This window comes from Oncorhynchus nerka, linkage group LG19 (genome assembly GCF_034236695.1).
Source record: "Oncorhynchus nerka isolate Pitt River linkage group LG19, Oner_Uvic_2.0, whole genome shotgun sequence".
In the NCBI taxonomy this organism is placed as follows: Eukaryota; Metazoa; Chordata; class Actinopteri; order Salmoniformes; family Salmonidae; genus Oncorhynchus; species Oncorhynchus nerka.
The window spans coordinates 40,396,446-40,413,810 of record NC_088414.1 but is presented as its reverse complement, the minus strand read 5'-3'; the positions used below and the strand labels follow the sequence as shown (position 1 = coordinate 40,413,810).

The 17,365-nt window shown below is 44.7% G+C and overlaps 1 protein-coding gene across 1 annotated transcript in view; it reads left to right on the top strand.

Annotated features, from left to right (window-relative positions):
• The window catches only part of fryb (furry homolog b (Drosophila)), a 208,516-nt gene that overhangs the window by 72,016 nt on the left and 119,135 nt on the right, over positions 1–17,365 (top strand). Inside the window, 7 exon segments of the mRNA XM_065004939.1 lie at positions 4,529–4,582; positions 6,013–6,152; positions 6,399–6,489; positions 8,450–8,610; positions 11,974–12,142; positions 12,821–12,913; positions 14,266–14,364. Of these exon segments, the coding sequence (XP_064861011.1) occupies positions 4,529–4,582; positions 6,013–6,152; positions 6,399–6,489; positions 8,450–8,610; positions 11,974–12,142; positions 12,821–12,913; positions 14,266–14,364 (807 nt within the window).

The window sequence follows — 17,365 nt, the reverse complement described above, 5'->3', positions numbered from 1 at the left end:
TCACTCATAGTAAACACTCTTAGTCTACACCATAGTCATAGTAAACACTCATAGTAAACACTCATAGTAAATACTCATAGTAAACACTCTTAGTCTACACCATAGTCATAGTAAACACTCATAGTAAACACTCATAGTAATCACTCATAGTAAACACTCTTAGTCTACACCATAGTCATAGTAAACACTCATAGTAAATACTCATAGTAAACACTCTTAGTCTACACCATAGTCATAGTAAACACTCATAGTAAACACTCATAGTAATCACTCATAGTAAACACTCATAGTCTACACCATAGTCATAGTAATCACTCATAGTAAACACTCATAGTAAACACTCATAGTAAATACTCATAGTCTACAGCATAGTCATAGTAAACACTCATAGTCTACAAGTAAACACTCATAGTAAACACTCATAGTCTACAGCATATTCATAGTAAACACTCATAGTCAACACTCATAGTAAACACCTGTTGTTTACGAAGCACGTGACAAATTGCATTTAATTTGACTGAAAATGTAGCATGAATCAGTCCGAACATCTATTCAAACGTTACATTTACGAACCGGATGTAACATCCTGCTGGTTCACTAATGCTTGATATAATATATATAATATTATATATTACAATACCTATGATCTTCTGTGAATTAATGGCAGCAGCTTGTTGAACTAAGACTGTAAATCAAATCAAATCACATTTTATTTGGGGGGGGCAATGATAATAGTCTGCGTAGCCATTTGATTAGCTGTTCAGTAGTCTTATGGCTTGGGGGTAGAAGCTGTTAAGAAGCCTCTTGGACCTAGACTTGGCGCTCCGGTACCGCTTGCCGTGCGGGTGCAGAGAGAACAGTCTATGACTAGGGTGGCTGGAGTCTTTAACTATTTTTAGGGCCTTCCTGTGGCACGGCCTGGTGTAGGGGTCCTGGAAGGCAGGAAGCTTGGCCCCAGTGATGTACTGGGCTGTACGCACTGTACCCTCTGTAGTGCCTTGCGGTCGGAGGCCGAGCAGTTGCCATACCAGGCGATGATGCAACCAGTCAGGATGCTCCCGATGGTGCAGCTGTAGAACCTTTTGAGGATCTGAGGACCCATGCCAAATCTTTTCAGTCTCCTGAGGGGGAATAGGCTTTGTCGTTCCCTCTTCACGACGGTCTTGGTGTGCTTGGACCAAGTTCGTTTGTTGTTGATGTGGACACCAAGGAACTTGAAGCTCTCACCCTGCTCCACTACAGCCCCGTCGATGAGAATGGGGGCGTGCTCGGTCCTCCTTTTCCTGTAGTCCACAATCATCTCCTTTGTCTTGATCATGTTGAGGGAGAGGTTGTTGTCCTGGCACCACATGGCCAGGTCTCTGACCTTCTATATGCTGTCTCACCATTGTCGGTGATCAGGCCTACCACTGTTGTGTCGTCTGCAAATTTAATGATGGTGTTGGAGTCGTGCTTGGCCATGCAGTCATTGGTGAACAGGGAGTACAGGAGAGGACTGAGTATGCACCCCTGAGGGGCCCCTGTGTTTAGGATCAGCGTGGCGGATGTGTTTTTACCTACCCTCACCACCTGGGGGCGACCAGTCAGGAAGTCCAGGATCCAGTTGCAGAGGGAGGTGTTCAGTCCCAGGATCCTTCGCTTATTGATGAGCTTGGAGGGTACTATGGTGTTGAATGCTGAGCTATAGTCAATGAATAGCATTCTCACATAGGTGTTCATTTTGTCCAGGTGGGAAAGGGCAGTGTGGAGTGCAATAGAGATTGCATCATCTGTGGATCTCTTAGGGCGGTATTGGAGTGGGTCTAGGGTTTCTGGGATAATGGTGTTGATGTGAGCCATGACCAGCCTTTCAATGCTGGGCACAGGGACTATGGTGGTCTGCATAAAACATGTTGTTATTACAGACTGGGCCAGAGACGGGTTGAAAAACTCAGTGAAGAAACTTGACAGCTGGTCAGCTCATTTTCTGACCACGTATTCTGGTAATCCGTCTGACCCTGCGGCCTTGTGAATGTTAGCCTGTTTAAAGGTCTTAGTCATAGTCGGCTACGGAGAGCGAGATCACACATGGTTTTAGTCGTTTTGCTTTAAACAGAGTGCCTTTGTTCATTTTTACACAAACAGGGTAAAGTTGTAATTTCATAACAAGGACAGCAATCGTTTTTTTGTGAGCCACACTGGTCAGAACAGGAGAAGAGCAGCTCTCCTCCGTAGAGTTCCAAACAGTCAAAACCTTTGGCATTTTAGACAGGGTTGAAATCAAAGCTATGCTATATTATTATTAGCTAAATATCGACATATTACTAGTTTACATTTTTTTTTAAAGACAAGTTAGTCCATATTGGGTCCATATTGGGTCCATATCGGGGTCCATATTGGGTCCATATCGGGGTCCATATTGGGTCCATATCGGGTCATATCGGGTCATATCGGCTCCATATCGGGTCATATCGGGGTCATATCGGGGTCCATATCGGGTCCATATCGGGTCCATATTGGGTTCGTTATCAGGGTCCTTATTGGGTCCAAATCGGGTCCATATCGGGTTCCATATCAGGGTCCATATCGGGGTCCATATTGGGTCCATATCGGGTCATATCGGCTCCATATCGGGTCATATCGGGGTCCATATCGGGGTCATATCGGGGTCCATATCGGGGTACATATCGGGGTCCATATCGGGTTCATATCGGGTCCATATCGGGTCCATATTGGGTTCGTTATCAGGGTCCATATCGGGTCCAAATCGGGTCCATATCGGGTTCCATATCAGGGTCCATATCGGGTCCATATCAGGTCCATATCAGGGTCCATATCGGGTTCCATATTGGGTCCATATTGGGTTCCATATCGGGTCCATATCAGGGTCCATATCGGGTCCATATCAGGGTCCATATCGGGTTCCATATTGGGTACATATCGGGTTCCATATCAGGGTCCATATCGGGTCCATATCGGGTTCCATATCAGGGTCCATATCGGGTCCATATCGGGTCCAAATCGGGTCCATATCGGGTCCATATCAGGTCCATATCAGGGTCCATATCGGGTTCCATATTGGGTCCATATTGGGTTCCATATCGGGTCCATATCAGGGTCCATATCGGGTCCATATCAGGGTCCATATCGGGTTCCATATTGGGTCCATATCGGGTCCATATCGGGTTCCATATCGGGTCCATATCGGGTCCATATCAGGGTCCATATCGGGTCCATATCGGGTCCATATCAGGGTCCATATCGGGTTCCATATCGGGTCCATATCGGGTCCATATCGGGGTCCATATCGGGTCCATATCGGGTTCCATATCGGGTCCATATCGGGTCCATATCAGGGTCCATATCGGGTCCATATCGGGTCCATATCAGGGTCCATATCGGGGCCATATCGGGTTCCATATCGGGGTCCATATCGGGTCCATATCGGGGTCCATATCGGGTCCATATCGGGGTCCATATTGGGGTCCATATCGGGGTCCATATCGCAGTCATATCGGGGTCCATATCGGGGTCCATATCGGGGTCATATCGGGGTCCATATCGGGGTCCATATCGGGTCCATATCGGGGTCATATCAGGGTCATATCGGGGTCTTTTCGGGGTCCATATCGGGGTCATATCGGGGTCCATATCGCAGTCATATCGGGGTCATATCGGGGTCCATATCGGGGTCATATCGGGGTCCATATCGGGGTCCATATCGGGGTCCATATCGCAGTCATATCGGGGTCCATATCGGGGTCCATATCGGGTCCATATCGGGGTCCATATCGGGGTCCATATCGGGGTCATATCGGGGTCCATATCGGGGTCCATATTGGGTCCATATTGGGGTCATATCGGGGTCCATATTGGGGTCCATATTGGGTCCATATTGGGGTCATATCGGGGTCCATATCGGGGTCCATATCGGGTCCATATCGGGGTCCATATCGGGGTCCATATCGGGGTCCATATCGGGGTCATATCGGGGTCCATATCGGGTCCATATCGGGTCCATATCGGGGTCCATATTGGGGTCATATCGGGGTCCATATTGGGGTCATATCGGGGTCCATATCGGGGTCCATATCGGGGTCCATATTGGGTCCATATTGGGGTCATATCGGGGTCCATATCGGGGTCCATATTGGGTCCATATTGGGGTCATATCGGGGTCATATCGGGGTCCATATTGGGTCCATATTGGGTCCATATCGGGGTCATATCGGGGTCCATATCGGGGTCCATATTGGGGTCATATTGGGGTCATATCGGGGTCCATATCGGGGTCCATATTGGGTCCATATTGGGGTCATATTGGGGTCCATATCGGGGTCCATATCGGGGTACATATCGGGGTCCATATCGGGGTACATATCGGGGTCCATATCGGGTCCATTTCTGGTCCACCCGGGCTCTTTAAGACCTCTACCTGTGAGTGATGAAGGGAGAAAAAGAGAGACTAAACTTAGTACCTGAGCTGTGAACTGTCACAAAGTATACGTATATGTCATAACTAATCAACATTCTCCTCTCCTCTCTACAGGAGAAGCCACTCAACAAGTCACTACAGAGAGGAGAGGATCTACAGTTTGACCAGGTATGTGTTAACAGCAGGTAACTCTAGCTTCAATGCTACTGGAATCTGCTAGTACTACTGTTAAGGACAGGTAATGCTAGCTTCAATGCTACTGGAATCTGCTAGTACTACTGTTAAGGACAGGTAATGCTAGCTTCAATGCTACTGGAATCTGCTAGTATTACTGTTAACAACAGGTAATGCTAGCGTCAATGCTACTGGAAGGTGCTAGTACTACTGTTAACGACAGGTAATGCTAGCGTCAATGCTACTGGAAGGTGCTAGTACTACTGTTAACGACAGGTAATGCTAGCGTCAATGCTACTGGAAGGTGCTAGTACTACTGTTAACGACAGGTAATGCTAGCTTCAATGCTACTGGAATCTGCTAGTACTACTGTTAAGGACAGGTAATGCTAGCTTCAATGCTACTGGAATCTGCTAGTACTACAGTTAACGACAGGTAATGCTAGCGTCAATGCTACTGGAAGGCGCTAGTATTACTGTTAACGACAGGTAATGCTAGCGTCAATGCTACTGGAAGGTGCTAGTACTACTGTTAACGACAGGTAATGCTAGCGTCAATGCTACTGGAAGGTGCTAGTACTACTGTTAACGACAGGTAATGCTAGCGTCAATGCTACTGGAAGGTGCTAGTACTACTGTTAACGACAGGTAATGCTAGCGTCAATGCTACTGGAAGGTGCTAGTACTACTGTTAACGACAGGTAATGCTAGCGTCTGTGTGTTTCTTTTGTATCTTATCTCTCTCTGGTGGTAAAACTGGTTTATAGTCCAGCATGAACCACATTGAACTCATCAAGGATGATGGAAAAATAAACCTAGAAATATGTGGGACATTTATTTTGAGAGAACAGACTAAACATATCTCTCTCTTCCCCCTCTTTATCCACTCCCTCCTTTCTCTGTCCTCCTCCTCTCCGTTCCACTCCCTCCTCTCTCTGTCCTCCTCTCTACTCCCTCCTCTCTCTTCCCCCTCTTTATCCACTCCCTCCTTTCTCTGTCCTCCTCTCTACTCCCTCCTCTCTCTGCCCTCCTCTCCTCTCCCTCCTCTCTTTGTCCTCCTCCTCCTTCTCCTCCTCTCCTTTCCACTCCCTCCTCTCTCTGTCCTCCTCCTCCTTCTCCTCCTCTCCTTTCCACTCCCTCCTCTCTCTGTCCTCCTCTCCACTCCCTCCTCTCTCTGTCCTCCTCTCCTCTCTACTCCCTCCTTTCTCTGTCCTCTCCTCTCTACTCCCTCCTCTCTCTGTCCTCTCTACTCCCTCCTCTCTCTCTCCTCCTCATCCTCTCCTCTCCACTCCCTCCTCTCTCTGTCCTCCTCCTCTCCACATCTCTTCCCCTCCCTCCCGCCTCTCCCCCCTCTCTCCCTCCCTTTCTCCCTCCCCCTCCCTCCCTCCCCTCTCTCTCTCTCTCTCTCTCTCTCTCTCTCTCTAGTTAATCAGTACAATGAGTTCTCTGGCTGAGTACTGTCTCCCCTCCATTCTGAAGACACTGTTTGACTGGTATAAACGACAAAATGGACTAGAGGACGAGAGTCATGAATACAGACCCAGGGCCAACACCAAGTCCAAGAGGTAGACACTACTACAATAAATAATGAACTGTGAAATAATGAACTGATGTTCTAAACCCATGTCCTTTCTGTCTCTCTCTCTCTCTCTCTCTCTGTCTTTCTTTATCTCTCTCTCTGTCTCTCTCTCTGTCTCTCTCTCTGTCTTTATTTCTCTATCTCTCTCTGTTTCTGTCTCTCCCTCTCTCTCTCTCTCTCTCCCTCTCTCTCTCTCTCTCTCTCTCTCTCTCTCTCTCTCTCTCTCTCTCAGTGATGAGCAGCAGAAGGACTACTTGCTGGAGAGGAGGGATCTGGCCATAGACTTCATCTTCTCCCTGGTGCTCATAGAAGTACTCAAACAGGTAAAGCTGTGTGGTTCATCACCAAACGCTGCATATTATGGTCGCGTTCCCCTGCTCAGACGTTGCATGCATCAACCAATGGTTGCCAGGTGATTGAATGTGCCGTCGGGCACAAGAGTGCTATAGTATATGATGTGGTTAGCTGATATAAACTCAGCAAAAAAAGAAACGTCCTCTCACTGTCAACTGTGTTTATTTTCAGCAAACTTAATGTGTAAATATTTGTATGAACATAACAGAAATGGAATAATGTGTCCCTGAACAAAGGGGGGGTCAAAATCAAGCTGGTGTGGCCACCAGCTGCATTAAGTACTGCAGTGCATCTCCTCCTCATGGACTGCACCAGACTTGCCAGTTCTTGCAGTGAGATGTTACCCTACTCTTCCACCAAGGCACCTGCAAGTTCCCGGACATTTCTGGGGGGAATGGCCCTAGCCCTCACCCTCACCCTCTGATCCAACAGGTCCCAGACGTGCTCAACGGGATTGAGATCTGGGCTCTTCCTTGTCCATGGCAGAACACTGACATTCCTGTCTTGCAGGAAATCATGCACAGAACAAGCAGTATGCCTGGTCGCATTGTCGTACTGGAGGGTAATGTCAGGATGAGCCTGCGGGAAGGGTACCACATGAGGGAGGAGGATGTCTTCCCTGTAACGCACAGCGTTAAGATTGCCTGCAATGACAACAAGCTCAGTCCGATGATGCTGTGACACACCGCCCCAGACCATGACGGACCCTCCACCTCCAAATCGATCCCGCTCCAGAGTACAGGCCTTGGTGTAACGCTCATTCCTTCAATGATAAACGCAAATCCGACCATCACCCCTGGTGAGACAAAACCGTGACTCATCAGTGAAGAGCACTTTGTGCCAGTCCTGTCTGGTCCAGCGACGGTGGGTTTGTGCCCATAGGCGACGTTGTTGCCAGTGATTTTTGGTGAGGACCTGCCTTACAACAGGCCTACAAGCCCTCAGTCCAGCCTCTCTCAGCCTATTGTGGACAGTCTGAACACTGATGGAGGGATTGTGTGTTCCTGGTGTATCTCGGGCAGTTGTTGTTGCCATCCTGTATCTGTCCCGAAGATGTGATGTTCGGATGTACCGATCCTGTGCAGGTGTTGTAACACGTGGTCTGCCACTGCGAGGACGATCAGCTGTCCGTCCTGTCTCCCTGTAGCGCTGTCTTAGGCTTCTCACAGTACAGACATTGCAATTTATTGCCCTGGCCACATCTGCAGTCCTCATGCCTCCTTGCAGCATGCCTAAGGCACATTCACGCAGATGAGCAGGGACCCTGGGCATCTTTCTTTTGGTGTTTTTCAGAGTCAGTCCTCTTTAGTGTCCTAAGTTTTCATAACTGTGACCTTAGTTGCCTACCGTCTGTAAACTGTTAGTGTCTTAATGACCATTCCACAGGTGCATGTTCATTAAATGTTTATGGTTCATTGAACAAGCATGGGAACCAGTGTTTAAACCCTTTACAATGAAGATCTTTGATCTATTTGGATTTTTACGAATTATCTTTGAAAGACGAGGTCCTGAAAAAGAGACGTTTCTTTTTTTGCTGAGTTTACCTGAGCAGGCTTGTAATATCTGGCATGAGGAAGAAGATCACTGAATCCTCTTCTCTTCTCCTCTCCTCTCCTCTTGTCTCGTCTCCTCTCCTCTCCTCTCTTCTCCTCTCCTCTCCTCTTCTCTTCTCCCCTCTTCTCTTATCCTCTCCTCTCCTCTTGTCTCTCTCTTCTCTTCTCTTCTCTCCTCTCCTCTCCTCTCCTCTCCTCCTCTTCTCTCCTCTCCTCTCCTCTCCTCTCCTCTCCTCTCCTCTCCTCTCTCCTCTCCTCTCCTCTCCTCTCCTCTCCTCTCCTCTCTTCTCTTCTCCTCTCCTCTCCTCTCCTCTCCTCTCCTCTTCTCTTCTTTCCTTATTTTCCTCCCTCCCCCTCCCACTCTCTCTCTCCTCAGATCCCACTCCATCCTCTGATGGATGGGTTGATTCAGGAAGTTATTAACCTGGCTTTCAAACACTTCAAGTACAAGGAGGGCTACCTCGGTCCCAACACAGGGAACATGCACATGGTGGCTGACCTCTATGCTGAGGTGGTGGGGGTCGTCGCACAGTCCAGGTAGGAGGGTGCACGCACACACACACACACACACACACACACACACACACACACACACACACACACACACACACACACACAAACACACACACACACACACACAAACACACACACACACAAACACATACACAGATGGCGATGGTAAAAGATGATTGTACCTCTGTGTGTGTGATGTAGTGTGTGATGTAGTGTGTGATTTGAGCTAGGCCATTACTGACACCATTATACTGATGGAAGGTTGTTGGTCCATTATACTGATGGAAGGTTGTTGGTCCATTATACTGATGGAAGGTTGTTGGTCCATTATAGTGATGGAAGGTTGTTGGTCCATTATAGTGATGGAAGGTTGTTGGTCCATTATACTGATGGAAGGTTGTTGGTCCATTATACTGATGGAAGGTTGTTGGTGTATTATACTGATGGAAGGTTGTTGGTCCATTATACTGATGGAAGGTTGTTGGTCCATTATAGTGATGGAAGGTTGTTGGTCCATTATACTGATGGAAGGTTGTTGGTCCATTATACTGATGGAAGGTTGTTGGTCCATTATACTGATGGAAGGTTGTTGGTCCATTATAGTGATTGAAGGTTGTTGGTCCATTATACTGATGGAAGGTTGTTGGTCCATTATAGTGATGGAAGGTTGTTGGTCCATTATAGTGATGGAAGGTTGTTGGTCCATTATACTGATGGAAGGTTGTTGGTCCATTATACTGATGGAAGGTTGTTGGTCCATTATACTGATGGAAGGTTGTTGGTCCATTATAGTGATGGAAGGTTGTTGGTCCATTATAGTGATGGAAGGTTGTTGGTCCATTATACTGATGGAAGGTTGTTGGTCCATTATACTGATGGAAGGTTGTTGGTCCATTATAGTGATGGAAGGTTGTTGGTCCATTATACTGATGGAAGGTTGTTGGTGTATTATACTGATGGAAGGTTGTTGGTCCATTATACTGATGGAAGGTTGTTGGTCCATTATACTGATGGAATGGAAGGTTGTTGGTCCATTATAGTGATGGAAGGTTGTTGGTCCATTATACTGATGGAATGGAAGGTTGTTGGTCCATTATAGTGATGGAAGGTTGTTGGTCCATTATACTGATGGAAGGTTGTTGGTCCATTATACTGATGGAAGGTTGTTGGTCCATTATACTGATGGAAGGTTGTTGGTCCATTATACTGATGGAAGGTTATTGGTCCATTATAGTGATTGAAGGTTGTTGGTCCATTATAGTGATGGAATGGAAGGTTGTTGGTCCATTATACTGATGGAAGGTTGTTGGTCCATTATACTGATGGAAGGTTGTTGGTCCATTATACTGATGGAAGGTTGTTGGTCCATTATACTGATGGAAGGTTATTGGTCCATTATAGTGATTGAAGGTTGTTGGTCCATTATACTGATGGAAGGTTGTTGGTCCATTATAGTGATGGAAGGTTGTTGGTCCATTATACTGATGGAAGGTTGTTGGTCCATTATACTGATGGAAGGTTGTTGGTCCATTATACTGATGGAAGGTTGTTGGTCCATTATAGTGATGGAAGGTTGTTGGTCCATTATAGTGATGGAAGGTTGTTGGTCCATTATACTGATGGAAGGTTGTTGGTCCATTATACTGATGGAAGGTTGTTGGTCCATTATAGTGATGGAAGGTTGTTGGTCCATTATACTGATGGAATGTTGTTGGTGTATTATACTGATGGAAGGTTGTTGGTCCATTATACTGATGGAAGGTTGTTGGTCCATTATACTGATGGAATGGAAGGTTGTTGGTCCATTATAGTGATGGAAGGTTGTTGGTCCATTATACTGATGGAATGGAAGGTTGTTGGTCCATTATAGTGATGGAAGGTTGTTGGTCCATTATACTGATGGAAGGTTGTTGGTCCATTATACTGATGGAAGGTTGTTGGTCCATTATACTGATGGAAGGTTGTTGGTCCATTATAGTGATGGAAGGTTGTTGGTCCATTATACTGATGGAAGGTTGTTGGTCCATTATAGTGATGGAAGGTTGTTGGTCCATTATACTGATGGAAGGTTGTTGGTGTATTATAGTGATGGAAGGTTGTTGGTCCATTATAGTGATTGAAGGTTGTTTGTCCATTATAGTGATGGAAGATACACAGTATTTTGGTGGTTTTAGGAGGGGGTGTTATGCCTCTCAGTAATCCAGTGAGGCCCACCTACTATAACCTCTTTACAGATTATCTCCGAATAGCCTGGTACGGAACACACATTATCTCCCAATAGCCTGGTACGGCACACACATTATCTCCCAATAGCCTGGTACGGAACACACATTATCTCCCAATAGCCTGGTACGGCACACATTATCTCCAATCGCCTGGTACGGAACACACATTATCTCCCAATAGCCTGGTACGGAACGCACATTATCTCCAATGGCTTGGTACGGACCACACATTATCTCCAATAGCCTGGTACGGCACACACATTATCTCCCAATAGCCTGGTACGGAACGCACATTATCTCCAATAGCTTGGTACGGAACGCACATTATCTCCAATAGCTTGGTACGGAACGCACGTTATCTCCAATAGCCTGGTACGGCACACACATTATCTCCAATAGCCTGGTACGGCACACACATTATCTCCCAATAGCCTGGTACGGAACGCACATTATCTCCAATAGTTTGGTACGGAACGCACATTATCTCCAATAGCCTGGTACGGAACACACATTATCTCCAATAGCCTGGTACGGCACACACATTATCTCCAATAGCCTGGTACGGAACACACATGATCTCACAATAGCCTGGTACGGAACACACATTATCTCCAATAGCCTGGTACGGCACACACATGATCTCCAATAGCCTGGTACGGAACACACATTATCTCCAATAGCCTGGTACGGAACACACATTATCTCCAATAGCCTGGTACGGAACACACATGATCTCACAATAGCCTGGTACGGAACACACATTATCTCCAATAGCCTGGTACGGCACACACATTATCTCCAATAGCCTGGTACGGAACACACATTATCTCCAATAGCCTGGTACGGCACACACATTATCTCCAATAACCTGATACGGAACACACATTATCTCCAATAGCCTGGTACGGAACACACATGATCTCACAATAGCCTGGTACGGAACACACATTATCTCCCAATAGCCTGGTACGGAACACACATGATCTCACAATAGCCTGGTAAGAGATGCAACACAACTAAATACACAAACAAACAAACAAAGCAACAGCAAGGACATGGAGATAACTGTATGTATAAAGACACTGTTAGCTAAATGTATAAAGATGTATCAGATTGGCGTGATAAGTGACATATTACCTCCCGTGTGTGTCTGTGCTACCAGATTCCCTGCTGTGAGGAAGAAGTTCATCTCTGAGCTGAAGGAGTTGAGACAGAAGGAACAGAACCACTATGTTTTCCAGTCTACCATCAGCCTCATCATGGGAGTCAAATTCTTCAGGATTAAGATGTACCCTGTGGAGGACTTCGAGGCCTCCTTCCAGTTCATGCAGGTGTGTGTGTGTGTGTGTGTGTGTGTGTGTGTGCGTGTGCGTGTGCGTGTGCGTGCGTGCGTGCGTGTAGTGGACGTGTATCGTTACTGCCTCGTCGAGACCTAGATGTACCTTCGCCCCGGATCCAAAATGGCCACGTTTGCTCTAGGAGTGTGTATAATGATGTATATATACAGTATAACTCTCTCTAGTAGTGTGTATAATGATGTATATACTGTATATAACTCTCTCTAGTAGTGTGTATAATGATGTATATACTGTATATAACTCTCTCTAGGAGTGTGTATAATGATGTATATACTGTATATAACTCTCTCTAGGAGTGTGTATAATGATGTATATATATAACTCTCTAGGAGTGTGTATAATGATGTATATTATATATATATAACTCTCTCTAGGAGTTTGTATAATGATGTATATATATATATATATAACTCTCTCTATGAGTGTGTATAATGATGTATATATTTAACTCTCTCTAGGAGTGTGTATAATGATGTATATATTTAACTCTCTAGGAGTGTGTATAATGATGTATATATATAACTCTCTAGGAGTTTGTATAATGATGTATATTATATATATTTAACTCTCTCTATGAGTGTGTATAATGATGTATATATTTAACTCTCTCTAGGAGTGTGTATAATGATGTATATATTTAACTCTCTCTAGGAGTGTGCCCAGTATTTCCTGGAGGTGAAGGATAAGGACATTAAACATTCTCTGGCTGGACTCTTCGTAGAGATACTGGTTCCTGTAGCTGCAGTAAGTCTTCCCTACACCAGTCTGTCTCTACACCAGTCTGTCTCTACACCAGTCTGTCTCTACACCAGTCTGTCTCTACACCAGTCTGTCTCTACACCAGTCTGTCTCTACACCAGTCTGTCTCTACACCAGTCTGTCTATACACCAGTCTGTCTCTACACCAGTCTGTCTCTACACCAGTCTGTCTCTACACCAGTCTGTCTCTGTACCAGTTTATCTCCACACCAGTCTGTCTCTACACTTGTCACATATCCTCTCACACTCCTCATATCTTCTCATATCCCCTCATATCTTTTCATATCCTCTCATATCTTCTCATATCCCCTCATATCTTTTCATATCCTCTCATATCTATCTCACACTCCTCATATCTTCTCATATCCTCTCACATCTCTCTCACACTACTCATATCTTCTCATATCCCCTCATATCCTCTCACATCTCTCTCACACCTCTCATATCTTCTCATATCCCCTCATATCCTCTCACATCTCTCTCACACCTCTCATATCTTCTCATATCCCCTCATATCCTCTCACATCTCTCTCACACTACTCATATCTTCTCATATCCCCTCATATCCTCTCACATCTCTCTCACACCTCTCATATCTTCTCATATCCCCTCATATCCTCTCACATCTCTCTCACACCTCTCATATCTTCTCATATCCCCTCATATCCTCTCACATCTCTCTCACACCTCTCATATCTTCTCATATCTCCTCATATCCCCTTATATCTATCTCACACTCCTCATATCTTCTCATATCCCCTCATATCCTCTCACATCTCTCTCACACTCCTCATATCTTCTCATATCTTCTCATATCCTCTCATATCTTCTCATATCCTCTCATATCTTATAATGTCCTCTCACATCTCTCTCACATCTTCTCATATCCTCTCACATCTCTCTCACATCCCCTCATATCCCCTCATATCTTCTCATATCTTCTCATATCCTCTCATATCTTCTCATACCCTCTCACATCTCTCTCACATCTCTCTCATATCTTCTCATATCCTCTCATATCCTCTCATATCTTCTCATATCCTCCCATATCCTCTCATATCCTCTCATATCTTCTCATATCTTCTCATATCTCTCTCATATCTCATAGTCTCTCATGTCTAATATAGTGTACCTCTAACTCTACTTCATGTTGTAATGTGCCTAATCAATCAATAATGTCACTGGAGATATTAGTCCCCCGTAGCCGCAGTACGTATCTCTATACCATATCTTGAAATCTCTCATATCTAATATACTGTACCTGTCCTGCACATTGGTCTATGTGTAACCCCTCTGCTCTGTGTATGACCTATGACCTTTTCCCTTTGACCTTGCAGACGGTGAAGAACGAGGTGAATGTTCCGTGTCTGAGGAACTTTGTAGAAAGTCTGTATGACACTACGCTGGACCTGTCCTCTAGGAAGAAACACTCTCTGGTCAGTCTATACCACACTATTACTGTACTGGTCAGTCTATATCACACTATTACTGTACTGGTCAGTCTATACCACACTATTACTGTACTGGTCAGTCTATACCAGTCTATTACTGTACTGTTCAGTCTATATCACACTATTACTGTACTGGTCAGTCTATACCACACTATTACTGTGCTGGTCAGTCTATATCACACTATTACTGTACTGGTCAGTCTATACCACACTATTACTGTACTGGTCAGTCTATACCAGTCTATTACTGTACTGTTCAGTCTATATCACACTATTACTGTACTGGTCAGTCTATACCACACTATTACTGTGCTGGTCAGTCTATATCACACTATTACTGTACTGGTCAGTCTATATCACACTATTACTGTGCTGGTCAGTCTATACCACTATATTACTGTACTGGTCAGTCTATACCACACTATTACTGTACAGGTCAGTCTATACCACACTATTACTGTACTGGTCAGTCTATATCACACTATTACTGTACTGGTCAGTCTATACCAGTCTATTACTGTACTGGTCAGTCTATACCACACTATTACTGTACTGGTCAGTCTATACCACACTATTACTGTGCTGGTCAGTCTATACCAGTCTATTACTGTACTGGTCAGTCTATACCAGTCTATTACTGTACTGTTCAGTCTATACCACACTATTACTGTGCTGGTCAGTCTAGACCAAACTATTACTGTACTGGTCAGTCTATACCACACTATTACTGTACTGGTCAGTCTATACCACACTATTACTGTGCTGGTCAGTCTATACCAGTCTATTATTGTACTGGTCAGTCTATTACTGTACTGGTCAGTCTATACCACACTATTACTGTGCTGGTCAGTCTATACCACTCTATTACTGTACTGGTCAGTCTATTGCTGGACTGGTCAGTCTATACCACACTATTACTGTACTGGTCAGTCTATACCACACTATTACTGTGCTGGTCAGTCTATACCACACTATTACTGTACTGGTCAGTCTATACCAGTCTATTACTGTTCAGTCTATACCACACTGTTACTGTACTGGTCAGTCTATACCACTATATTACTGTACAGGTCAGTCTATACCAGTATATTACTGTACTGGTCAGTCTACCACACTATTACTGTGCTGGTCAGTCTATACCACACTGTTAATGTACTGGTCAGTCTATACCAGTCTATTACTGTTCAGTCTATAACACACTGTTACTGTACTGGTCAGTCTATACCACTATATTACTGTACAGGTCAGTCTATACCACTATATTACTGTACTGGTCAGTCTATACCACACTATTACTGTGCTGGTCAGTCTATACCACACTATTACTGTCCTGGTCAGTCTATACCAGTCTATTACTGTACTGGTCAGTCTATACCACACTATTACTGTACTGGTCAGTCTATACCACACTATTACTGTACTGGTCAGTCTATACCACACTATTACTGTACTGGTCAGTCTATACCACTATATTACTGTACTGGTCAGTCTATACCACACTATTACTGTGCTGGTCAGTCTATACCACACTATTACTGTACTGGTCAGTCTATACCACACTATTACTGTGCTGGTCAGTCTATACCACACTATTACTGTACTGGTCAGTCTATACCACCATATTACTGTGCTGGTCAGTCTATACCAGTCTATTACTGTACTGGTCAGTCTATACCACACTATTACTGTACTGGTCAGTCTATACCACACTATTACTGTACTGGTCAGTCTATACCACTATATTACTGTACTGGTCAGTCTATACCACACTAGTACTGTGCTGGTCAGTCTATACCACACTATTACTGTACTGGTCAGTCTATACCAGTCTATTACTGTACTGTTCAGTCTATACCACACTATTACTGTACTGGTCAGTCTATACCACAATATTACTGTACTGGTCAGTCTATACCAGTCTATTACTGTACTGGTCAGTCTATATCACACTATTACTGTACTGGTCAGTCTATACCACACTATTACTGTACTGGTCAGTCTATACCACACTATTACTGTACTGGTCAGTCTATATCACACTATTACTGTGCTGGTCAGTCTATACCACTATATTACTGTACTGGTCAGTCTATACCACACTATTACTGTGCTGGTCACTCTATACCACACTATTACTGTGCTGGTCAGTCTATATCACACTATTACTGTACTGGTCAGTCTATACCACATTATTACTGTACTGGTCAGTCTATACCACTCTATTAGTGTACTGGTCAGCCTATTACTGTACTGGTCAGTCTATACCACTCTATTAGTGTACTGGTCAGTCTATTACTGTACTGGTCAGTCTAATACTGTACTGGTCAGTCTATACCACACTATTACTGTACTGGTCAGTCTATACCCCACTATTACTGTACTGGTCAGATTCTCCTTTTACAGATTTCAGCATAGTATTAATGAATGGACTCCAGGTGTAGTCTGGTCCCCATAGTATTAATGAATGGACTCCAGGTGTTGTCTGGTCCCATAGTATTAATGAATGGACTCCAGGTGTAGTCTGGTCCCCATAGTATTAATGAATGGACTCCAGGTGTTGTCTGGTCCCATAGTATTAATGAATGGACTCCAGGTGTAGTCTGGTCCCCATAGTATTAATGAATGGACTCCAGGTGTAGTCTGGTCCCATAGTATTAATGAATGGACTCCAGGTGTAGTCTGGTCCCCATAGTATTAATGAATGGACTCCAGGTGTAGTCTGGTCCCATAGTATTAATGAATGGACTCCAGGTATAGTCTGGTCCCATAGTATTAATGAATGGACTCCAGGTATAGTCTGGTCCCATAGTATTAATGAATGGACTCCAGGTGTAGTCTGGTCCCATAGTATTAATGAATGGACTCCAGGTGTAGTCTGGTCCCATAGTATTAATACATTGACTCCAGGTGTAGTCTGGTCCCATAGTATTAATGAATGGACTCCAGGTATAGTCTGGTCCCATAGTATTAATGAATGGACTCCAGG